This window comes from Periplaneta americana, chromosome 9 (assembly GCF_040183065.1).
Source record: "Periplaneta americana isolate PAMFEO1 chromosome 9, P.americana_PAMFEO1_priV1, whole genome shotgun sequence".
NCBI classification, from domain to species: domain Eukaryota; kingdom Metazoa; phylum Arthropoda; class Insecta; order Blattodea; family Blattidae; genus Periplaneta; species Periplaneta americana.
In genome coordinates this window covers 83043922-83071106 of record NC_091125.1, presented here as the reverse complement: position 1 = coordinate 83071106, position 27185 = coordinate 83043922, and the positions used below count along the sequence as shown (strand labels likewise).

General features: G+C 35.1%; 1 protein-coding gene across 1 annotated transcript in view; it reads right to left on the bottom strand.

Moving 5' to 3' along the window:
- Tmtc2 (Transmembrane O-mannosyltransferase targeting cadherins 2) overlaps window positions 1-27185 on the bottom strand; it is a 1115694-nt gene that overhangs the window by 319206 nt on the left and 769303 nt on the right. The window contains exon 4 of the mRNA XM_069834199.1: window positions 18530-18644. Coding sequence (XP_069690300.1) covers window positions 18530-18644 — 115 coding nt within the window. The remainder of the gene's footprint in view (window positions 1-18529; window positions 18645-27185) is intronic.

Below are 27185 nucleotides of genomic sequence, written 5' to 3'. Positions count from 1 at the left end.
GATGCAAGTAACATTAAGGAAGCCGTGAAAAAATCAACAAGATTCCAGATGCCGATGTTATTACTGGAATATGTTATATAAATAATGTTGTTAAAATATTCAAATGAAAAATAAATCATTACATAACCTTACCGTTTGTTTTAAGTTCGCATTTATAGACTGGGGAAAAAAAGACAGACGTATATCACGGCCTGCTGGAGTATAGTAAACACAGAAAACATTTTAAAGCAACAATGTTGAAGATAGATATTTTTGTTTTGCAAATTTGCCGTCATTTAACAGAAACCAAGATAGAGATTTCATTGCAACTAATTAGAAATTCCTCTTTCAGGTATGTAATAAACGATCTTCGCACAAAATAATGAACGATACACGAGCTGTATGTTTTCTTTCAATTCTCGGAAATTAAAAAAGCTCAACTATGTTTCGCTTTTTAAAACTTTTCCTCGAACACGAAAACTTCAACATACCGCTCTTGTAACGCATATTACTATTTCCCTACTACTAAATGTTCCCATTATATTTACGTTATTAATAGTAGATTATTAGTTCGTAGAAACAAATCTGGTTATTTAAACCCCTAAATGAGACCTAGGTAAATCGCTTTCTCGCAACAGAAAACGGTAGATTTACCCCATTTAACAAAAATCTTTAGGAACGTTTAAAGATAAGATTTATATACCTGTAGTATACAGTATAATAAGTCTTTCTTACTTGTTAAATTTAATATTCTATCTTCCAATATATTAGCTAGAAATGTGTTATGTGTGATAGTATGACTAAAGAATTTTCTTTTTCTTTTCTCAAATTTCTTCATTGATATTCTATTTTATTTTTCACGAACACTCAAATGTTTGACACTTTGTCTCTCCAGCTGATATGTAATATTCTGCAGCAGATGCACATTTTTGCTTGTTATAAATAATAACAACAATAATAATAGTAATAATGATAAATATTAGTAATAAATATTGACAAATAGTAATAATAATAGTAGGCCTAATAGTAATAATAATAATAATAATAATAATAATAATAATAATAATAATAATAATAATAATAATAATAATAATGTCATATTTAACGGTTTAGTCTTCGCCAGACCTTATCGTCTCCAGATAATACTTTCTTTCATCTATGTCTTACTCTGCGCAGAGAACTGTGGCCGTCGGTACATCTGTTGATCTAGTATCCTTAGTAGATGATCAGTTAATTCTGTAGGCCTATGTATTTACAGAATATGTAATATTTAATTGTATAATTGTTTTGAATATATGCATTAATTTATCGGCTCCTGTGATACGTTTTGATATTTTTAAAATGAACATTGTCATACGTAGGTACCGGTATATTAGTAATTAAATATGACAATTATAAGCATTTTATCAAAAATAGAATAATCAGTTGTGGGTTAGCACAACATTTCATTGACCTCCTTACTTCTCATAATGATTTCATTATGTTATCCTATGTCGAAATTGACAATTTATAAGACACGGTTCGGATAGCCATGTGTGATTCCTACACGTTTTCGCGGACCTCCTGTGGGAAAAGTATGCACTGTGGACTGGATATTTTCATGGGCAGGTTCTCGGAATCCTGATCAATAGCGCCACAATTGTGCGGTCTGTGTTGTCCATTCTGTGTATTGCCTCCAGGGAATATTTATTAAGCTTCCTGCAGCAAGTGCGATCGTCCATTGTCCTGAATTACACCAACTGAAATACTAGATCTGCGGCTGAGTTGCCTAGGAGACGGCCCACTGAATTCCACGCCACATAAAGTCAATTATGCCATAACTACAAGCATTGAAGTCCATCCATTGCTCGCTCACTCACTCACTCACTCACTCACTCACTCACTCACTCACTCACTCACTCACTCACTCACTCACTCACTCACTCACTCACTCACTCACTCACTCACTCAGACAATGAATTCATTCTTTCTTTTCTTTCTTTCTTTCTTTCTTTCTTTCTTTCTTTCTTTCTTTCTTTCTTTCTTTCTTTCTTTCAGCCTTCATTCACATGTTTCAAAGTTTTAAAATAAACTAGTATCAATTTCATTTTTGTCGATTTATAATAGGGGAGAGTCGGGTAGTATCGGACAGCGGGTAATATCGGACAGTGAGTTTCTTTCATCTACCACACGATGATAGTACCTGATTGACATGGTTACGGTTCTGTGATGTCGCATAGAGAAACGTAACCATGTCATTCAGGTACTACCGTATGGTAGTAGATGAAAGAAACGCACTGTCCGATATTACCCGATGTCCGATACTACCCGACTCTCCCCTACTTACTATCAGAGTCTTTCTTCTTCAAATATTTTCAGATAATAAGATTCTCATTCATTTTATAACTACTTCAAGGTTCATGTTTTAAATAACTCCATCCAAAGGTCTCTACAAGTATAAGTATCAATACCATTTCACTTCTTTTCGATTGTATTTTTCTGTATCTGGTACGTACAGTATTTCGCTTACTAATTTATTTGTTCATTAAATTGTTCGTTCATTAATCCGTTAGCTTTTTTATTCACTATTTCTATAGTTTTTTCGTTTTCTTGTAAAGTATATTAATTTATTTACCTACTGACTCTCTTTCAGTCAGTCTGGTCAGTCCAATCAGTCTGGTCTGCTCTGTCAGTCAAGTCTAGTCAGTCCAGTCACTCTGGTCAGTCGATAAGTCTAGTCGGTCATTGAGTGTAGTTAGTCAGGTCTAGTCAAGTCTAGTCAGTCATTTAGTGAGTCTAGTCAGCCAAGTCTAGTCAGTCTGTTCAGTCAATGTAGTCAGCCCGGTCTATCTCAGTAGGCAGTCATTGAGTCAGTATAATAGTCAAATCGGCCTAGTCAGACTGTCTAGTCAGTTTGCTTTGTACAGTCTAAAGTACAGTACTTGTATATTTGCCACAGAAATGAATAAATATGCATTACAAGTAGGCTTAAGTACAGTAAAAGAAAACTGCAGTGAAGATGAGCAATGCAGCAGAACGGCAACAGAGCAAGTCCTACGAACTAAATTACAGTAGACATACTTAACACGGGTGTATATCAGTTGCGCGCGAAAGGATTAAAAATTAATCAGTTGCGGGCGGGCGAACTGCTTCGACGTAAACAAATCAGCTGCGCGCGGGTATCCTCCATGTAGGCATATTAGTTGCGCGTGGAGACTTTCGTATTAATGAAGCAGTTAGCCTATAGTTGAGTGGTAACGTCGAACAGTTTGAAAGTTTTCATTGAATATGTTGGCAATACTAATCAGGTCGATACTGGAGCTGTAATATCTACACGTTTGAGAAGTTTTTGTTGAATATGTTGGTGACGCTGATCTTATTGAACCTTTTATATGCAATGTGTGGAAGTATATTAAACGCTTCGACGTTTGTCATTTGTCCTGGAAAATATTTGGACTTCGGATACAAAATTACTCTTACTTCTAACAGAACCACAAATGAATGAGAAACATTTCGTTAAGCATTTTCTCTTAATTTCAACCCTGCACATCCACATATTTATAATTCCTTGACGCTATCATTCAGACACAAACTAGTATGTATATTGAAATGAATGACAGATAATATTCCCAGGATGAATCCTAGATATAGAAAACTGAAATAATATGTTGAAGAACTCCTTAATAAATACAAACATGGGAACATTAGTAGAATTTTTATTTTTTTTTAAAGACCGTTTCGTACTATTATAAGAGAAAATAAATTAAAAGTTATTGATAAGATTTTTATTTTCTTTCATGAGTACCAACTTCATGATACGATCATTTTTATTCCTTTGACGAGTACCAACTTCATGGTGCGATTGAAACAAACATTTTTAACCATACCTGCCAATAACGTGCAGGGAGTCCTAAGTCTATATAAGTTAAATGGGAAGGAAAAGTTAGGAAAATATAATAACCGCGCGCAACCGATGAGTAAACACTACTAACCATCGCGCGGAACTGATGCACAAAATTCAGGTAAAAATTTTCCGTGTGCGCAACTGATGAACTCTCCTTACATCATGGTACATATATGACGTAATTTTTATCTAGACACTTGTCAGTTTTTTTTGTGAGATAATATCCCAAAACATCGGCCTAGGTTGGAAGCGCGTACTTTGAGTTAGAGATCTTTATTTAAGAGACGAGACAAACTCGGAAAATGCATAATCAAATAAAAAATAAAAACCATGATTTATGCAGGAGTAAGAGTGATGGAAAGCATACAATGAAATGAAGTGGTTGAGAGATGAAGGAACTTGCGGAAATAGACTCTGAGGAGAAGAGAGTAGCAAGATTTAGGACCTGCTCCAGTCAGACTTATGTTCTCGTGGTTTCCGTTACAAGATGGAATTCCTTGCATAAGCTTGACGTCAGATGTCATGGGTCCACGGATGCAGACAGAACCTCCAGTCCAGAAGAGTCGTACCTTGCGAGTACGTTAGTCATATTTATAAGGTTCTGTAAAATGTACGTAGAGGTGATTGCAATAAGCAACGTTTACGCTTCGAGTATTTTCCCTTCGATCTTTGAGTTGATATGGGTGTTATTAAAATTTATGACACTTTGGAAATCCGCGAAACTTTTTTGAAAATGAGAGTTATACAGGGTGATTCACGAGGAGTAACCGGCACTTACGGAGCATATTTCCAATGACATTTTAAACAAAGAATTAAAAAAAACTATTCTCAATATTTTCAGAGTTACACTAATTTGAAGTTGTTTGTAAAATACGATTATTCTTTAATTTTAATGGTAAAAGAATATTACAGATAAATAATTAACTATTCACGAGTATCATTTCTTCAATTAGCTAGTATTCTGAAAATGTGTTGTGAATTCCATAGTTGCTTCGTACATAACTTTTTTGCGAATTTTCAACTACAAAATTACATTTTTTTCTTATGCATTTATTACAATTGTTACAAATCACCTCACTCTTGTAAATTCTTTAAGATTGTACATTAGGATGCAGAATTAAACCGTAAAGAATCAAGTTCCTAAAGTCGTATGATGTGTAACAATTGAGCCGTTCAGAGCAGAAGTGGTGTAAGTCAAAAATGGGTAATGAGGGTTAAACTAAACATTCTGTAAAATACAGCGCAAAGTAGCAATTAAAATTAAATTTATTTAAACTATTAGTAGTCAGCGGATAGCAAGAAGGTCGTTTTAATTGTTACTTTGCGCTGTATTTTACACAATTTTTACTTTAAACCTCATTATCCAATTCTGACTTACACCAGTTTTGCTCTGAACGGCTCAATTGTTGTGATAAGTGCGTAAAAATGATGTAATTTTTAGTTAAAAATTTAAAAATAAAATCTGTACAAAGCAATTAAAAACACATTTTTAGCTTAAGAACAGTAACAAATTAAAGAAATGATAATTCTGAATAGTTCATTCTCTATTTTTAATATTCTTTTACCCTTAAAACTAAAGAAAAAAGGTATTTTACTAACAACTTAAAATTAGTGTAACTCTGAAAATATTCAGATGAGGACACATGTTTACATAATTTAATTACTGAAAAGGAAACGAACATTTGTAGTTTCCAACTGAATTCCTAGATGGCTTCGATAGGAATGGATTGTGGAGGAGCTGAGAATGAGATAGTCCAAAGCCACATTAAAAAAAAAAAAATGTTTTTTTTTTTTGTGCACATTCATTTGTTACATGTATAGGAACGCTACTAGTAACATTTAAATGCAAGTTAGAAATAGGTGATATTTAGAATACGTAATTTCAATTGGTATTAATATAATTATTAAATTTTTACATACTGTAAATTTTAAACAAGTATGTTATGAATATGTGACAACATAATATATCATTTTAATTCACTTGATTCTCAGTTTACTCAATTTTGTTATCAAGTTAACCTACAAAACTTTCTTACTAAATACAATACTTGAGCTACTGTATTTCCACTTTAAAATGCAACATTTAGTTTAACTGACAACATTCTGGAGGCAGTTAATAAAAATTACAAGTTGAAGGGATTTCCTGTGATTTATCCAAAGCATTTGATTGTATAAATCATAAAATGCTGCTAGACAAATTAGACTATTATGGAATTAAAGTCGTTCCACATCAGTGGTTTCAGTCATATCTCATAGATGGGAAACAGAAAGTCGAAATCAATACAACTATGAAATCTGTCTCGATATGGGGAACTATTAATAATGGAATTCCTCAAAGATCAATATTAGGTCCCCTACTTTTTCTAGTTTTCATAAATGATCTTGCCCTCGTAATAAAAGATGTAGGTCATCCCATATTATGTGCAGATGACACAAGTATAGTAATAACAGCCAATAACTCCAACACATTCCAATCTTCAACAGAGGCAATTCCTCTCAAAATATGTGATTGGTTCTCAGTCAATAAATTAGTATTAAATTGTGACAAAACTAATATAATTCAGTTCAAATCCTGCCCGAATTCAGCCTCACAAATTTCAAGCGCAATAATTAACAACAGGTCCCTAATAGAAACAATAAGAACGAAATTTCTTTGCTTACAAATCAATAATGTGTTAAATTTAAAAAAAATCATATTAAAGAAATTACCCCCAAACTAAATTCAGCATGTTTTGCTACTAGATCTATGCATAGATGGTAAATATCAATACCTTAAAAACAATATGCTTTGCATACTTCAACTCGGTAACGAGTTTTGGAATAATATTCTGGGGAAATTCCACAGATAGTAACAATATTTTCCTACTACAAAAAAGAGTAATTAGAATAATATTAGGTGGCAAATCTAGGGAATCGCATAGGACCATTTTAAAAAAGCTACAAATAATGCCCATGGCGTGTAACTGTATTTTTTCATTAATAATCTTCCTCGTATATAATAGTGAAAACTTTGTAACTAATTCAACAGTTCATAGCATAAATACGCGTAAAAAAATGACTTTCATACTCCATCGGCAAGTCTACCGTGTTATCAAAAAGGAGTGGGTTATATGGCAGTAAAATATTTTAGTAGCCTCCCTGTGGATATAAAAAATGAAACTCAAAACATAAGATTATTTAGGGCCAAATTAATTAAGTACCTCATTTTCACGCCTTCTATTCTGTAGTTGAATTCATGAAATTCAACGACGTTTTCATGAATATTTCTGTCTTGTACGAGTATTAAGTGTTGATACTAAAACTTTGTATTGTACTAGTAGACTATATTCTAAATCTCTTCTGTATATATTTCAACTAGACTGTGATTAAGACTTTATTGTAGTATTTAGATTTCTTCGTTTGACATCTCATATTCTAGGTGTGAAGCGATGTACGAATACCATGGGATGTAAATAAATAAAATATAATAAAAATATAATATTATTTTCGTTTACTTTCTAATAAGTTAAGCTATTCTATGATCAATTGTTCCCCTGAACAGGAGTTTTACGTTTGCTGAGATTGATTTATATCAAATAGAACATATTGTTTTCTAAATGTTTAATCTAAATGTTGTTTCTTTAACAGTAATCTTATTATTATCAGACAAGTCCATTTCTCTGACCTATATATTCTATTACTCTATTTATGTCGCTTCTTTTCCCTGTATTGTAATGCATGTATAGTTACAAATAGTAACAAAATTTGTCTAATGATATTGAGAGATTCATTATCCACAATCACTTGTATAATACTATGTAATTTTTTTCACTTCATTTCATTACTCTTCAATGTATTTTCATCTCGTGTTTCTCCGAAATCAAATTGTACTTTGTTTTTAAATTTATCATTGTTCCGTATTCTCTCCCCAATCATATTGTATTTTTCATTTAACCTCTGCTTTGTATTCTGGATCCTAGTGGTCAGCCGTAGATTTCGGCCAGATGTCCAAAATTGTGGAATTTGTGTATGCATAGTATTATACAGAGCGAGTCAGCCAGGGCTAGACCGGCGTCAGCAGAAAGTTGTATGCTTAGTAACTGCTGCGACATCGCATTGAGGATAATACGGGTTTCCGATTCTGTTATAGGAAGGGCTAGGGACTATGTAACTTGAGGTTCCGGGCCCTATGGATTATCAGGTATTCGTCTGAGGTTGGAGAATGACTGTCTGGGCTGTCAGAATGGCCCACCTGTCAGTATCGGGTTCAAGAATGCCATCCAGGCCAAAAGTTGGAATTGGACAGTCATCGGATTTACAGCTAGGCCTATAGGGCACACAGTGGACCAAGATAAGCTCACAGTAAGTTCGATACATTTCGGATCCGGCCCTGGAAAGGAAAGGCCAAACTAAGGATCATCCTGTCTCAACCCTGAGACTCCAAGGTCTTCCTGTATCAGCATCGGAAAGTCGTACTAACTTCAAGACCTGAACCTAGCCTATTTTTAGATATTGGTGATGATAGATGAAATTATGTGGAGACAGAGAATGTTAGTGAAATGATAGAGGGAACGAGAGTACCCCGAGAAAAACCCGCTATAATGTCTACTTTGTCCACTACAAATCACATCACGGCCTGGTCAGGGATCGAATTCGAGCCACCTACATGAAAGACTCACATAGACATGATGAGAATTAATGATATTCAAGATTATTATGAGTGCTAGGACTCTGGGAAGACTTCTTAAAATTTCATTTTGACATCTCTATAGAGTTGTGTTATCTTATTTTTATACTCGTATTCAAGACTTCGGAATAAATTAAACCCAATCTTTTTGCGAGTGAAATGATTTTCGTATATCCCTTATTTGTGAGAAAATTCCAACAATTCTGTATTTGCATTTCTGGAGATTTTATTATGACATCCATTGCTCGTTGTTTTGCCATGGTCCGAACATTTTATTGTAACCGCCATTTTGTCTCTATGTAACGGTTCACAGATATTGTCAACTCTAATTCTTTCTAACGTTGTGATGAATATGCAACAATGTATGTAAATTTAATTTATTCCGCGTTTTGTTACGTTTGGCTGCCTGAAATATCGTGACAAAGGAAAAACCGTTACGAAATAGTTGCATATTATGCCTGTGTGTAGTTTGTTAGAAGTGACAAATCAAAATTATACAGTTTTAATAATGCCACTTTTCATTATTGTTGTTGTTGTTGTTTAGTCAACTGTCGAAGACAGGTTGGAACCTCGTAAGTGACACCAATAAGGAATCACTCATGAGGCAACTAAAATAGGAGGTAACGGAATAGGTTGAACAGATCCTTTTCCCCTCCATTGCATACATCGCTAACTTACTAGTAACATATTACGCTAATCAGACTAAGATGTATACAAACAATTCTTTTTCTAACACATATCGTCAAGTGATATGTACTGTCTGATATGTACTATACATATCAGCCAGAACCTCAATCAGAGGTATTTTCATTATTATACTGTTACGTTATATGTTCAACTAATCTAGTTATTTTTGAGTAGACGCTTTTGATCTACAACATGATTTAGACAGACTAGGCTATATAGATGGATGAAAGAGTAATGGAACGGAGAAAAATTCCCTCCGGCGCCGGGACTTGAACCCGGGTTTTCAGCTCTACGTGCTGATGCTTTAACCACTAAGCCACACCGGATACAACCCCGGCGTCGAACAGAATTGTCTCTGATTGAGTTCCAACTCTTGGGTTCCCTCTAGTGGCCGCCCTCTGCACTACGTCATAGATGTCTATGAACATAGGACCGAAGTCCACACATGTGCTGAGGTGCACTCGTTATGAGTGACTGGTTGGCCGGGATCCGACGGAATAAGCGCCGTCTTAAATCACTTCGTGATTTGCGCATATCATACATTATTTTAATGTACCGAAGTACATATGATATTTCCATGCAGATATTCTGCGTCATCATACGATGAAAGAGTAATGGAACGGAGAAAAATTCCCTCCGGCGCCGGGACTTGAACCCGGGTTTTCAGCTCTACGTGCTGATGCTTTAACCACTAAGCCACACCGGATACAACCCCGGCGTCGAACAGAATTGTCTCTGATTGAGTTCCAACTCTTGGGTTCGACGCCGGGGTTGTATCCGGTGTGGCTTAGTGGTTAAAGCATCAGCACGTAGAGCTGAAAACCCGGGTTCAAGTCCCGGCGCCGGAGGGAATTTTTCTCCGTTCCATTACTCTTTCATCGTATGATGACGCAGAATATCTGCATGGAAATATCATATGTACTTCGGTACATTAAAATAATGTATGATATGCGCAAATCACGAAGTGATTTAAGACGGCGCTTATTCCGTCGGATACCGGCCAACCAGTCACTCATAACGAGTGCACCTCAGCACATGTGTGGACTTCGGTCCTATGTTCATAGACATCTATGACGTAGTGCAGAGGGCGGCCACTAGAGGGAACCCAAGAGTTGGAACTCAATCAGAGACAATTCTGTTCGACGCCGGGGTTGTATCCGGTGTGGCTTAGTGGTTAAAGCATCAGCACGTAGAGCTGAAAACCCGGGTTCAAGTCCCGGCGCCGGAGGGAATTTTTCTCCGTTCCATTACTCTTTCATCGTATGATGACGCAGAATATCTGCATGGAAATATCATATGTACTTCGGTACATTAAAATAATGTATATAGATGGAGTATTGACAATTTTCTTTCGTTAAATTCTAATAAATGTTGCTTTATAACGTGGTATTCTAAAAATAAGACAATAGCTCAAAATTCGTATGAAATTAATGGTGTGAAATTACTTAGAGTAGAATCATTTAAGGATTTGAGTATTTATTTTGCACACAACTTATGTTTTAAAATACAGTTCAATCACGTGGTAATTGAAGCATATAGAAAATTAGGATTTATAATCAGAAATACAAAAGAATTTTTAAAATATAAATACTATTAATACTCTATATAAAACTCTAATTAGGAGTAAGCTAGAGTATGCGTCTATAATATGGTCACCTCAGTTCCGGTCCCATCAGATGCAAATAGAAAGGATACAGAAATGATTTTTACGTTATTTATATTTCAAAAAACATCACATGACGTCTTATGAAAAGCAAATCAATTACTTTTTGAATTTAATTATAAAACTTTAAAATCGATACGATTAATAAATAGCCAAATTTTGCTCTATAAGACTGTTAACGATTATTGAATAACTGTGATTTTCTTAAATTCCTTCAGTTCAATTTAAAAAAAAAAACAGAATTACGTCATAGGCTATCTTTTGTTATTCCAATTCCTCGAACTGTTTTCTTCAAGAACTCTCAATTGTTTTTTATGTGTAATACAACTCTCTGTCTTAAACTGTGATTCTCAATATTTCAGTTTAACAGTTAAAAAATTTCATACAATATTAAAAAGAATTGTATTTCCTTAGATATTTAAATTATTAATAAGTGTATTATAAGATTTTTATACTAGTTTTGAAATAATTTTGCATTATTATATTGACATTTGGCACTATAATAACTGTAAAATTATATTCTAGCATCTATTATGTAATCTTTCTTTCGTTTGTGTTGTTTATTTTGTTTTTTCTTAGTATCTATTTTATATATGTAACAATGTAAGCCACCTATAATTGAAAGCTTGCTTCTGTTGGTGGTGGATTTAAAATAAGATAAAAGTAAAAAATAAACAACGAATCAAAACAGATGACCCATCCAGATCTTCAGACTTACTACCCTCAAGATGGAACCTGCAAGTAGCTCTGAAACATCAGAATAATTAAAACTCAACAAAAGGTTCCGAAATCCAGAATATTTACGTTCAATCTTCTTGAAAGTCTGACATTTTATTTTAACGCTGTATATATTCAATTGTGTGTTTGTATTAAAATAATATGAGCAAATATTTTCTGTTATTAATAATATCGGTCGGGACTGGAGGCCAGATGGAAATAAAAAGAGACTCTCACTGCTTTGATGGGTTTCGTGTGTTAGAATTGCGATAGTTTACAGTGAACGCTTTGCAAGTTTGGAAAGGCTTGTGACGGGTGTCCTGAGAGGAAACCAGTCAGAAAATTAAGACCCTCAACCCCTGACCCGAGTGAAGGACTCTACGCGACGGAGCGTGCGAGCGTCTGATGGTGATCCCGTGTCCGCAGCGTGGAGAGCCTCGAGGACCTCTTGGCCACACTCGTCAATAGCCCATTACTGTTGTGCCAATAGGGCGCAACCACTCAGCTGCGAACTCCGTGCGTATTGCATTGATCTATAAACTTCTCACTTGTCCATGTATTGTTACTTGCTCATTTTACGGAGTATAGGCGTATAGAAAATACAATTCAACTATGAAGTGTGTATTTGGAGATTTCACAAGAACAGTATCTTAAGAGACAAAAAGCAAACGAAAATATTTTGATATTATATCGATTAATTTATCTGCTGCCAACCTCATTTTCTGTCTGTCTGCGTACAGATTTCGTTATCAAATTTTTGCACAAATATTATTATAAATTTACCATTGAATTTAAATTTAAAGATCAGATTCTGCTAGCCAATATAAAAGAAAAAAGAAGATGTACGGCGTACAGTGTTGAAGTATGGCCAGTATAAATTAAATTTTAAGTGATTTGATTTTTAAACTACAGCCACCAGTTAGAGGTGAGAATAATGCATTAAGAAAATCTGCACATAAGCCGGTATCTCACGATATGATATTTTCAAATGTTTAAACACTAGAGACAGAGCTTGTGTTTACTGTGTCCAACTATGCCTCTGGTGAAGCAATATTTTGAACAAGCCTGGCTGTCCTCGGTGGTCTAGCGCAGAGGTGGACGCGTTAGGGATAACAGAGAAGATAAATAGAGAGAGGTGGTTAGAGATACAAGTCGATTCGACATGCAGATACAATAATAACCCAAGTTTCCTCGGCAAGAGAGGCGAATTTTCGAATTACAACCTTTCATTGTGTTTGTCTTTTCTGTTTGGCTGAATAGAATTGTTAGTCACATTTTATTTTTCTGATAGGAATGCAATTAAGGATAATGTTATGTTTGAGGAACGAGATATTTAATTAAAAAATGTAATCGATTCATTAAAGTCTAAAATAATCATGTTATTAATTTTGTAATTTATTGTAGAAGAAAGAAATTAATAAACAATCAATAAAACATCGTCAACACTCTGAAATGTTAAAATACTCGTAAAAGGAAGCAGTGTCTTATCTTCTTTGTTAATACAAAATACAATTAATTTGTTAAAAATAAGACTTATATTTTGTTATATTTGATAGTAATAGTGATTGTAGTCGTATTATATTCAATAGTAATCATCATAACAAAGTTAATAATAATCATACAATAACAAATTTACCTTTCAATAATACAAACTGTTAATGTTTTTGTATGGGCCAGATTTGCCCTACTCTGGTCTAGTGGTTAGCATACATACAAGCCTTTGAACCCGACAGGAGTAAGGCTGTAGGACTCTTCTCGTAGATTTAAAGTAAGTTAAAGAAACTCGTTTCTAATAGGCCTAAGAGAATTCCAAGCAATATTTATCAACAATTTATGACTGAAGTTGAATTATTTAGACATTGAATAATTTGTGCAGATGATAAAATCTTTAAATACAATACTACTGTACTAAGAGAACTCCAACAATATTTATCAGCAATTTATGACTGAAGTTGAATTATTTAGACACTGAATAATCTGTGCAGATGATAAAATCTTAAAGTACAATACTACTGTACTACTTTTAATAAGAGTTATTTTTATTTGTAGCTGATTAAAAATAAAAATACAAAATATCAGATGACCATTTATAACATGGCTGTGGAAAGATTGATCTGTTTCTGGACAATAACATCGTGCACTGTTATTCGTCATCATATGTTTCACTACAGGAACATAAAATTGAAAGATTTTTAATACCGCTGTTAGATTATTTACTGATTCCGTTTTATGTACAATTATATTATTTATATTATGATTGAAAACTAGAAAATATTGTTGTATTTATAATTTTGTGCAGAAGGATGTGGAGGAAAATAAGGTAAATGTTACAATTACCTAAGTCCAAGTCCAACCTAATCCAACTTTAACTCATCCCAACACATAAATAATTAGCAGTATAATGAATATTATGAGATAAAATTAAAGTCCGTCCACTTTTAAAGTGATCCTAATATAAACAAACCTCAATTGTATCCTTCCGCCATTCGCACCGCAATAATATTGTCAATGTGACTAATAATTTATTAGTCACATTGACAGGGAGCACGTGTGAAGTACATAATTATGGCATGTGATATAAGTACCGTACGCAGTATATTAGCGTAATAAATGAAGTAAAATACAAATACATACTCTACGTAAAATTAGTTACTATTAATAGTATTAATTAAGTTAGTAAGTTTTAGCAGAACAATCAGTAGCTTAAGCATCAATTATACAGTATATTATATACACGATGAGAGGGCATAACATTGATTACAAAGCTCTAGAAATTAGGCATAAAATCCAATATGTTAAGATGGATATCTGAGTTCATCACCCAAAGATTTTGTTCTACAACTTATGGATCAGCAAGTTCTAAATATAAACAAACTCACTTGGGCTTACCTCAAGGTGCAGCATTAAGCACAACACTATTCAACATATATATTAACGACCTACCACAAGAGCTGGAAAAACATGACACTAAAACAGCACTCTTTGCTGATGATTTGGTTATTTGGACGTCACATAATACCAACACAGTAGAGAAACTTCAAAATTCCATCCAGTCATCGTTAATGGCACTTGAAATTTGGTGTTCAAATAATATGATGTCAGTGAACACAGAAAAAACAAACTTTCAACTCTTCTCATTAAGAAAGAAACCAGTGAAAATAAATCTAAACTATAGAGATGATAAGTTACAAAGAACTGAAAATGCAAAATACCTGGGTATACATTTCGACACTAAGCTCACATGGAGAAATCACATTGAACAGATCAGCACAAAGGCAACAAATCGTTTTAAATTACTAAAAAGACTGGCAGGAACTAAATGGGGTAGCTCAAGGAGTACACTCAACACAACCTACAACACATACATAAACGTACTGTGGTGAAGCACTAATAACCTCATCAACCACAAATAAACAGATATTAGAACGCACTCAAAACCAAGCTTTACGTCTCATCACTGGTGCAATCAAAACTACTCCAATTGAAGCCATGCAAATAATCACATCTAATAAACCAATTGTAACAGATCTTGAAACACAAGCCCTTTTAACCTATGAAAAATTAAGAAGGCTTCCAAATTGTGATAAATGGAGTAAACACAAAGATTCTAAATTTACATTGAGGACCCAAAATGGATACATACAAGAGGTAGAAAAGCTTAAGCAAATTCTAGGAATACCAAGTGAAAAGGAAAACTTGATGTCTCGATATAATCCACTTAATAACTCAAAGTAGATTGCTGCCTTGATCTTGATGAAGTCTTCAACAAAAAAGATATAAATCCAGAAATAGCAAAAGCCATTGCCCTACAAACAATTAATAGAAAATATCCACAGAAGGACTGGTTGTACATTTACACTGATGGATCTCTCATGGATCAAAATGAAGGAGCTGGAGCAGGAGCTACTTGCCAATACTTTTCTCTTTATAAAAATGTTGGCAAGTACACAACAAATTTTGATGGCGAAGTTGACGCCATTTACACATCACTTCAAAATGTATTTGTTTGGCTAAACCAGTGCAAAAACATAGTCATCCTGTCTGACTCCAAAGCTGCAATCCAGTCCATCAGCTCAACTACATCCCCTAAAATGGAAAAAGTAAAAGAAATTCATTGCATGGTAAAACAAATTCAAATGCTAAATAAAAAAGTGGTCTTCCAATGGATCCCGGCCCACTGCGGACTGAACGGTAACGAGAAAGCAGATATGTTAGCAAAGAAAGGAATTTATATCAACTTAAAAACAAATTTCAAGTTCCCATATGTATCAATAAAACGAGTCATAAAAAGAATAAGTTACAGCGAACAGGCAAAACATCTAAATTCAAAATGGAAAGAATCATTCAAAGATCCAAAACTAATTCCTGACCTACCTCGAAAATCTGCCGTGGCCATGTTTAGATTGATTACTGGTCATGATTGCCTCAGTAAACACCTCCATCGTATTGGAGTACTGAATTCACCTAAATGCTTACTGTGCACCAGAGAAGAGGACATGGAGATGGAGCACCTGGCTAATTGTGAAACTCTTAGGACATTTGTGGACCTTCCATCAAAATATTGGGAAGCAAGAAGGATGATGACTTCATTGTTAAATCCAGAGCATTAGATACGCGCGCGCACACACACACACACGCACGCACGCACGCACACTGAAAAAAGTGCTATGATTGCATTGTGACGCTGTCATTGGAAAACTGTCCTTTTTCCGTTGGCAGACCGTTGATTAAATTTGAAGTGATTGTTGCCAATGTTATTCATATCCCTTTCATTGTGCGTTTAAGTTCGTGTACTCTTTTAAAGAGTTATGAATAAAATTTACCGGGAGTTACAACCTTACCAGCTTTTGTTTTTTCTTTGCGAACACTATTAATGCTTGTACACGACACACCGGTAAACTCAGACATTAAATTCACTATCTCTTTTATCGGAAGTTCTGGATATTTTTCACTGAACTTGTGAAATACATTTAAAATTACTCTTTTTGGTCACTAGTCAAAGGTTTGCTGACTTATGTTTTACAAATTTAATTGGCGACACAACAACAGAAGACTCAGCACCTTCAGCCATTTTGTTGCACCAGTAGCGACTGAAGTGCTGCCGCCCACAAATGTGTCATGCGTATGTAATAAACTATTTTAAATTGTAAGTATTGATCTCAGAGTGATTAGGTACATTTTGTAATCATTTCTATGTTTTGGATATTATTATTTCAATTATGGAAGAATAATGAATATATTAGGAGAAAATCCACAAACGATTAGGAAAAACACGGGAATTTTACTGGAAGCAAGTAAAGAGATAGGTTTGGAAGTAAATCCCAAAAATACAAAGTATATGATTATGTCTCGTGACGGGAATATTGTACGAAATGGAAATATAAAAATTGGAAATTTATCTTTTGAAGAGGTGGAGAAGTTCAAATATCTGGGAGCAACAGTAACAAATATAAATGATATTCGGGAGGAAATTAAACACAGAATAAATATGGGAAATGCCTATTATTATTCGGTTGAGAAACTTTTATCATCCAGTCTGCTGTCCAAAAATCTGAAAGTTAGAATTTATAAAACAGTTATATTACCGGTTGTTCTGTATGGTTGTGAAACTTGGACTCTCACTTTGAGAGAGGAACATAGGTTAAGGGTGTTTGAGAATAAGGTGCTTAGGAAAATATTTGGAGCTAAGAGGGATGAAGTTACAGGAGAATGGAGGAAGTTACACAACACAGAACTGCACGCATTGTATTCTTCACCTGACATAATTAGGAACATTAAATCCAGACGTTTGAGATGGGCAGGGCATATAGCACGTATGGGCGAATCCAGAAATGCATATAGAGTGTTAGTTGGGAGGCCAGAGGGAAAAAGACCTTTAGGGAGGCCAAGACGTAGGTGGTAAGATAATATTAAAATGGATTTGAGGGAAGTGGGATATGATGATAGAGAATGGATTAATCTTGCTCAGGATAGGGACCGATGGCGGGCTTATGTGAGGGCGGCAATGAACCTCCGGGTTCCTTAAAAGCCAGTAAATAAATAAGTATGGAAGAATAACAAGTATATTCAGGGGACATATTTTTAATTCAATGAAGGGATCTACTTTTTTCTCATGCTTATTGCTTATACAGTGTGCTTCGGTGTCATAACCAATGAAACGCGAGCTGGTCACATGGGTTTGTTTTGACGCAGATCACTTTAAGAGTGGATACGGTATAGGTCTAATATTTACTGTTTGCTGAGATTTTTGTGTTGTGATTGAATCCGTAAACTGACATAACATAGCCGATAATATTTTCACAAAAATATTGTGTAGGCTAATAGTGAATGTTTTCTTATGTGTAAGCTCGATATTATTTTATTAAGGTTCTATTAAAGTGGAATAGACATATGAAGCAGAAATACTAGTATGTACCTAGTGTTTCCACTTTATTTAGTAATTTTACGTTCATTATTATAGAAAGTTGTGTGGTTAGGAAATAATTTATTTAAAATTGTTAAATACTCCCTCGATCACACGCGCTAGCGCACACTTACACAAGCATACATATATACATAACATCCATATTTAATACAAAGGACATTGCAAATTGATGTAAATGTTGAACAGAAGTGGGAAGTAGTAACAATATTGCTAAAATGAGCAATAAAGCATTACATGCTCCAAAATATTGTAATGGGTAGACCTATATTAAAAAACGGTTATTTCTCGGAAATGTTAGACACTTTATATTGATATGTCAGTTGGTTTTTTTAACATATCCGCTCAAATATATCTACATTTTATGGATGGAGGATTTCGAAAATGGAAAAATAGTTTGTCGTCACTATTTCTTTACAACACATATTTCAATGGTTGTGCCATTCATTAAATACACTGCATCGCAAAACTTGAACGTAGGTAAAATGTAATAACTATGGTTGAAGTACTTACAAATTATAATGCACATCTGCCATGTTGCTGCGATATTTCAGGGCCATCCTGTAGGCCCATTCAGCTTCTTCCACGCGTCCCTGGGAACTCAGTACTGATCCCAGGTTCCCGTAAGCTGTAACAAAGGAAACATGACATCAGCAAAGCAAATATTACACAAAAACTCTTGCAGACATAGTGAATATATATATATATATATATATATATATATATATAGTTTGGAATATGATACATAAAAATGACAAACATTTATAAATTATATCTGAGTGAGAAGTCTTCTAAATTCTACTAGAGCAGTCTCACTCAGGAATAGAGTCCTTTTACATGTTGAAAATCTACTAGCTTCAGTCCCCATGCTGAAAAAATTTTAATTTCTTAAAATTTTCTCATCTTCCACCAAATGTGATGACAATAATGGTAACTCTTCGAAATAGCGTATCGATTTATGAAGTCACTGTCCTTTTTATGCAGACTTTTCTGGGAAGTACTATTATGTGTTACAGAGGAAGATTCTCCAAGAGTTGGTAGTTTGTAAGGAGTTGCGAGTTATCTTGACTCAGCAAGAAGCCAATTAGTTAACTTTTGTTTTATGAACTTTGAATTTGTGTATTTATACCGTATTATGGAGGAATCAGTCTCGAAAATTTCATTACTCCTTAATTGTTACATCTTGGCCTAACTGACTTACATTTAATAAACTTATGACATTTAATGTTGTATTTATAATTTGCATAGAGATATTTTATTTGTTGTAAGCGATAACTTAAAAAATGACAATAATTTAATAAAGAAAAAAAAAAAGGACTTCTTCATAGACTACAGTAAAGCTTTCGAACGTGTCAAGAGGACAAAAGTATAAGAAATTATGATTAAAAGAGATATTCCACTTCGTGTTGTAGAAATTTTAAGTGACACTTTTTCGCAGTATATTCATATCATTGTATCTGCATTTTCTCTGCAGTTGAAAAAATATATATTTTAAAGAATTATATTGCTATCATTAATTACAAGATTAATCTATGCGGATATCTAACGAGGAAAAAATTACACATTTTTTATTCAGTTTACGAATCACAAAAATAAACGAAATTATAGTTACGCTATTTCTAATGTTTAAAAAAAATGCAGATGGATACCTTTACTATGATGCATATCTTTACGTAGAAAAAAGTGTGGGCGGTGCGAGAAATGAAACAAGAAGAATATAAGGATAACGAGACAACGAGAACAAGGGGAATATACTAAAGATAATGGATAAGTCAGGTCCAAATTAAGGAGAATAAGGATAAGGCTAGTAGAAAAAGGTGAAGAGAAGGAGAACAGGATGATAAGGAGAACCGGAGCAAAGCATGGGAAAACATATAATTTATTTATTTCTTATGTATTAGATTTATTTCTACTGACAGAGTTAAGGCCATTAGGCCTTCTCTTCCACTCAACCAGTATGAGAATAATAGCAAATATAAAAATAACAGCAATATAGGAGCAGCGCAATATATCATACAATTAATAATAATAATTATAATAATACTTACTTACTGGCATTTAAGGAACCCGGAGATTCATTGCCGCCCTCACATAAGCCCGCCATTGGTCCCTATCCTGAGCAAGATTAATCCAGTCTCATATCCTCCCTCCCTCAAATCCATTTTAATATTATCTTCCCATCTACGTCTCGGCCTCCCCAAAGGTATTTTTCCCTCCGGCCTCCCAACTAACACTCTATATGCATTTCTGGATTCGCCCATACGTGCTACATGTCCTGCCCATCTGAAACGTCTGCATTTTATGTTCCTAATTATGTCAGGTGAATATACAATGCGTGCAGCTCTGCGTTGTGTAACTTCCTCCATTCTCCTGTAACTTCATCCCTCTTAGCCCCAAATATTTTCCTAAGCACCTTATTCTCAAACACCCTTAATCTATGTTCCTCTCTCAAAGTGAGAGTCCAAGTTTCACAACCATACAGAACAACCGGTAATATAACTGTTTTATAAATTCTAACTTTCAGATATTTTGACAGAAGACTAGATATATATTATTTTAATGTACCGAAGTATATATGATATTTCCATGCAGATATTCTCCGTCATCATGCGATGAAAGAGTAATGGAACGGAGAAAAATTCCCTCCGGCGCCGGGATTTGAACCCGGGTTTTCAGCTCTACGTGCTGATGCTTTATCCACTAAGCCATACCGGATACCCACCCCGGCGTCGGACAGAATCGACGCTGGGGTGGGTATCCGGTGTGGCTTAGTGGATAAAGCATCAGCACGTAGAGCTGAAAACCCGGGTTCAAATCCCGGCGCCGGAGGGAATTTTTCTCCGTTCCATTACTCTTTCATCGTAGAAGACTAGATGACAAAAGCTTCTCAACCGAATAATAACAGGCATTTTCCATATTTATTCTGCGTTTAATTTCGTCCCGAGTGTCATTTATATTTGTTACTGTTGCTCCAAGATATCTGAATTTTTCCACCTCTTCGAAGGATAAATCTCCTATTTTTATAGTTCCATTTCGTACAATATTCTGTTCACGAGACATGATCATATACTTAGTATTTTCGGGATTTACTTCCAACCCTATCGCTTTACTTGCTTCAACTAGAATTTCCGCGTTTTCCCTAATCGTTTGTGCATTTTCTCGTAACATATTCATGTCATCCACATAGACAAGAAGCTGATGTAACCCGTTCAATTCCAAACCTCTGTGTTATCCTGAACTTTCCTAATGGCATATTCTAGAGTGAAGTTAAAAAGTAAAGGTGATAGTGCATCTCCTTGCTTTAGCCCGCAGTGAATAATAATAATAATAATAATAATAATAATAATAATAATAATAATAATAATAATAATAATAATAGCAAAATTAAGAAAAGTTTAGTTACTTGTAATTCCAAGTGTGAAATAATATTTCAACAATGTGAATCGAAGTAATTATAAAAATAATGAAGAAAATTTATACATTAAAAATAAAAATAATATACTAGAAAAATTGCATTTTAAGAAAGATCACAGTCTAAGCAGTCTATTTGACAACCGGTTTTCGAAAGTAGTCAAATATAATATAATGATAATATAATAATAACGAGACGATAAGGAGAACAAGAGGAATATACGGATAACGGATAAGTCGGGTCTCATGAAAGAGAACAAGAGGAAGGCTTGTAGAAAAAGGTGAAGACAAAGAGAACAAGAAGGTTGCAAGGATAACAGGATGACAAGAAGAACTAGGAGAAAGCAAGGAGAACCGCAGGAAAGCATGGAAAAAAGTAGAATATAATGATAACGGGACAACAAGAAAAATAAGGAGAACCCAAGTAGAACAAGGGAACCTAAGGAGAAGATAACCAAAGGAAAACAAGGAGAAGACGTGAATAACTAGAGCAAAACAAGGATAAGAAGGATGAGGATTGCATTTTTAGGGGACAGTCAATTCCAAGGTTATGCCCCTCCCCAATATCTAATGAGGATGGAAACTTAGTTCTATTTCGAAACATACCTCAGCAATTTAGCCTACATTGCTACACCTGAATGCGGTGCAAGTATTTTAAGTGTGAAACTACAAATGCAGGATATAGACTATGCCTACGGGTTAGCTTTCTGGAAGTAAAGTGTTCTGTCTTGTCTAAAGCTTTGAGTCATATTGACCACATTATCAGGGGATCCTGGTACTTGTGTCTACTGTTGGTTCAAAATTGACTTTGGATTAAGCATTGGACTTCTCAAAGAGCTCAGTTGTTGAAAATGGATAATGATATTGATAACATAGATCCTGCTTTCTTTTCCTTGGGACCTAGTCTTAAAAATCCCGCATTCTTATGAATTTATGCATATTTCTCAAGCGTATAACTCCCGCATATCTTTCTTTTCTGCAAGTTATAGGTTATTTCTTTATCGCCGTGGGAAGAGGGTTGGGGTATTTTAACGCTCTCTATCATCCGACCGACTGGCTCGGAAATTGACCTGTGGCCTCTGAGCACCTCTGGATAGATTATCAGCAACTGTCGTTTATTCCCAGTCCACAATTTCCTCATGACTTAGCCGTAAACTGCTTTTCCAAAGAGGAGGAAAAAACCAGCCTGCGTGTTCTATAATCTAGAACTCCGTCAGGACAACATTTCTTCCTTCTATAAACGAAAAACACGATCTACCCACCGTCAAAAAATGCGGCTCTTGTCGCCATGTTGTGTTGCCAACTGAGTTATGACCGGACCATTTCCCTCCCAGCCAACGGTAAAGCTATAGGAGGCCGTGGAATCAGTAGCGCTCCTCGCGGGTAAGCCGTTAACTTCTACTCCATTTCCCCCGCTTTTCGTAGGCAGCTCACTTTAAAAATGGCGCAGTCTCCATCGTCAGCTGGTTGCACCATCCCTTGTGTACACTGACCCAGATTCTCTCCCCTCGCTTTCCCCTACGCAAGGACATTCCACGCGGGAAGGGAACAATCACTGACGAAGCCATCGATATTCTAGTCATTTGAACTTGTGCCAGTTTCCTGTGTGGAGATAGTGTAATAATTACGAAAAATCTCTATTTGAACTTCCAAACGCATATAAACGTTTGACGTTATGGGTAAACTGGAACATTCTGAATATGTTCGCAATAATGAAATCTTGGTTTCTCCTCCATTTTTCATCTATTCCCCTTTTCTTCGTTCTTTACTATATTCTTCTGTTCTCATATTTCCTTATTCTATTTCTTTTACTCTTTTCCTTATTTATTTTTTTCTCCTCCTCCAGATACTCTTCCCTTTCTCTTCCTATAACTGCTGCTTCTCTTTTTGCTTATTGTCACTTTCCTCTTTCTCTTTCATCGCGGCAATCTCTTTCCTTCCTTCCAAATGTCACTGTGTACGTTAACAGAAAACCACAATTCCAAGTCATACAGAGATTGTGTGCACTCGATGTGGGTCTCTGGCGTTTCGTCAGCCCACGTGAGTTGTGTGGATATAAAGGGAAAAGTTGAGACGATGTCGGGTGGATTTCCCGGGTAGCTCAGTTGGCAGAGCGCTGGTACGTTCAACCAGAGGTCCCGGGATCGATACCCGGCCCTGGAACAATTTTTCCCTTGAAATGATTCAAATGGTTATCATGTTTGCTATTACTTTCCTAGTTCATACCCAATCGAGAACGATTGATCCTTCGTTCCAAGAAAATAAAAGTGAAAATCTTAATCTTTGTAACATATGTTTAGGACACGTAAGAACCCGGAAACAAGCAGCTGTTGCTCTCTCCACCAAGTTCCTTCATTTACGAACGAATATTACTGTGGACCAATGTCTAGACTGAGAATGGAATTATTTCAGTAAATATATGGTTTCGTGAGACTAGAAGACTCTAGAGGACATAACATGAAATTAAGAAGAAACAGGCCTTACGTGACGTATTTTGCTTACAGTACCTCGAGATCTGAAAAGGAGACCACAATTACAAATTTAATTATATTTAGATTTGGAATAATTAATCCAGTGTTATATTTACACCTACTATTGCTACTATCATGAATAATGTTCGCCATTAACATCGAAAAAAAAATTGTACATTGTGATTCTCGTTACAACTGAGTGATAAGATTTCTGTTACAGCTGGTTTATTGGAGACTATAATCGTTGATCTAATAGCGGTCTCACAGTCTATGGGCGCTCAGTTTGTCCGGCGTTTCTTTTATAGCCCTCAGTTTCTCACTCGATATCCGCTGCTTTACAACATCTCGTTCGAGATATCAAAATATGTTTCTATGTGTCTGGTCAGTTGATAGCGGAAATATATATAGTAAGGGAGTCAGAAACGATTGCTTGCTACGTGTTGCCTTTGCTTCTAAACGTACGAACTGCTTTAGGTTAGAAATTTAAGTACAGAGTAGTATAAAGCATACTATTTGGTCAAATTAGCTTAAAAGAATGGTAGTTTATCCTTATGGCTATATAATTTACATTATATTTCACATATTAAAATGTTTCTGCACCGATTAAACAGACAATAGATATGGATTTTTTGTGATGGTAATAACAGAAGTAGAAGAAAAGTGGATTAGTAGCTTTGTTATGATCCATGAAATTAAAAACATAAAAAAATTAATTTGTGCTGCAAAGGGTTAACACATTTTATCTACTTATTAGTCCCCATTGAGGGGGAAGGGGCACTTGCTGTGGATAGCCCTGGCTTGGATGGACCCATTATACTATCCGGAATGGAATGATCACCGAGGTCTTTCAATCCCGGTTCCAATAGGTACTATGAGCTCAGGGGAGAGCCCACTGTACATAGCACTACCAACAACTACTAATTACCACATATCACAGGGTCAAGTTCGGTGGCTGAACGCAGCCGACTCTACTTCAGATGCAAACCCACAATATGGGAGAAAATTATGAAATATTAATTATGTAATTATGTTGACGAAATGAGTCCGAGGTCCATCGCTGAAAGTTATACAGCAATTCTGCTTCAGTTGGTTGACGGAAATCCTCGGAACTCGGGATCGTTCGCTTCAAGGTCAGACATGATAACCGTTACTCCACAGCGGTGGAGTAACATATGTTACTTCCGGATTAAAATGTAAAAGTCGCAAGTAGTAACGTTATAGTACGATGAAAACTATTTAGTTTTACCTTCACATATTACGCGTCTTGATTCGTTTTGTCTTCACACTTGTGAGAATTTCTGGACCAACACTGAATAGTGGGGAAACAAGATCCATTGGTTTACTTGGTCAGCATGGTATTGACCAATATTCAAGGCTGCACAAGATAGGTAACACAAATCCACTGCCTACAGAAGAAACTGAAAACTATGTAAAGAAAAATTACACTGTAGAAGTGCAATCCGTCATCGTCATTGATTGAGAAATTGCTGTTTGCCATTGGAACCGAAGTTAAAGCCAGGTCGAGGAGATATTTTGTTTAGAAGCGATAAAAGTACTGTATTTAATACGACGTCCTTCAGACGTCCCATGTCATAGTTTAACATCACGTACAGCAGTAGTGTCAGAGTTGTAAGCTCCAAAACCGGTTGTGGAGCTAGAGTCGGAGCGTGAACTTGCTTATGTCTGTGGAAACACCGGAGCACGCAACGAGTCTAGTGGAGCGCTCCGCTCCGTTTAGTCTATCTGACAACGCTGACGTACAGTAAAATTCCAACCCGGACGAAAATAGATTCTATATCTTCCATCAAATTTCAAATTTATTTATTTAATACACAAGGTTTACACTACATTAGGCATTGCAGCCCGAAAGAGCAGAAGCTCGTGCTCGGGCGCAGTTAAGTCTAGTTATATAAAATTGAAGTGTGTTCATTCAGCACAATAATATTAATATGTAGTAAAATACATTCCATGTAATAACATATTAGTACATTATGCAACGAGCCTATAATGATAGTAATTAAGACGCAAGTATGTTTGTTTATGAAACTTGAAATTATTCAGAAGTATTAATTTTATTTGTATCTGACAGAAGATCGGAAGTGACCTTGTTCATAGCTCGTGAATTGTAAGATGTGCGCAGACGCGAAAGTATTGATTTTTTCCGAGGAACAATAATGTCATTGACTTTGATGTAATGTAGAGAATGTATAACCTGGAAATTGATTTAGAATTGAAAAACGAAATGACAAATTGAATTTATTTGAATATTATTTACAATTAACGCTAATTATTATAGTAACAGAACATAACCTTCTGCGACAGTATTGGATTTCCAGCCTCCGTGACGAGAATAATCGAAAACCTGAACTTTAATGAATAGGTGTACTTTAATGACATGCATTAAAGGACTGCTACCAGGTGTATAATTACTACATTTCGGCATGGCCGAGCATAAACATATATAGAAAATACAAAGTATACGAGTATTAGATTACAATTTTAAACTCATACAGCTTAATAAAAGACAAAACAATTAAACAATTAATCTAATTTGTTTCCTAAATCTATGTGTGTTCGGTATACTTAGTTCAGGGTAAGCTCTAATTAATGCGTTATATATTATGGGTCCAAATTTTCTGCTGTGTTTTAATCCAGCAGTTGTGTGGCATTTGAGGATGCTTACAAATAAACTGTAGTTTTGTCTCTATGGTATTCATGAGGGTCAAATTTTAATTTATTGTGATTTTTATGGACGTAAATCAGCTATGTTTGTTTATAAATTTGTTCTAGATTTGATACACTAAATTCCTTAAAAAATAATTTCGTTGGGTGATCAAAAGGTTTATATATGGAGCAAATTTAAAGGATGGAGAGTCGATTTTGCCATTCCTCCCCGACTTATACCATACTGAATTATTGATTGAAATAAGTACACAGTATGCAGAACAAAAATAGGTAAATAAGAACGAAGAATGGAAAATTTGTGGATTGTTTTACGCAATCTGTTACACATGAAGGAGATATGTTTTTCCCATTTTAAATGTTGGTCAATAATAATACCTAAATATTTAACTTGTGAGGATATACTCAAGGCGTGACATGAGCAAGTAAGTAGGTTACAATCATTTATTATTATATTTCTATTACTTCCCTACCACATTTCTTTGCTTTGCTCGCAAGAGATTCTATAGACGAAAGTTACTATTGAGACTGTACATGTCTCTTCAGGACTTCATCTTGATGTCGTATAGGAGGTGTTCAGAGTATAACGTTTGTGACCTATAGAG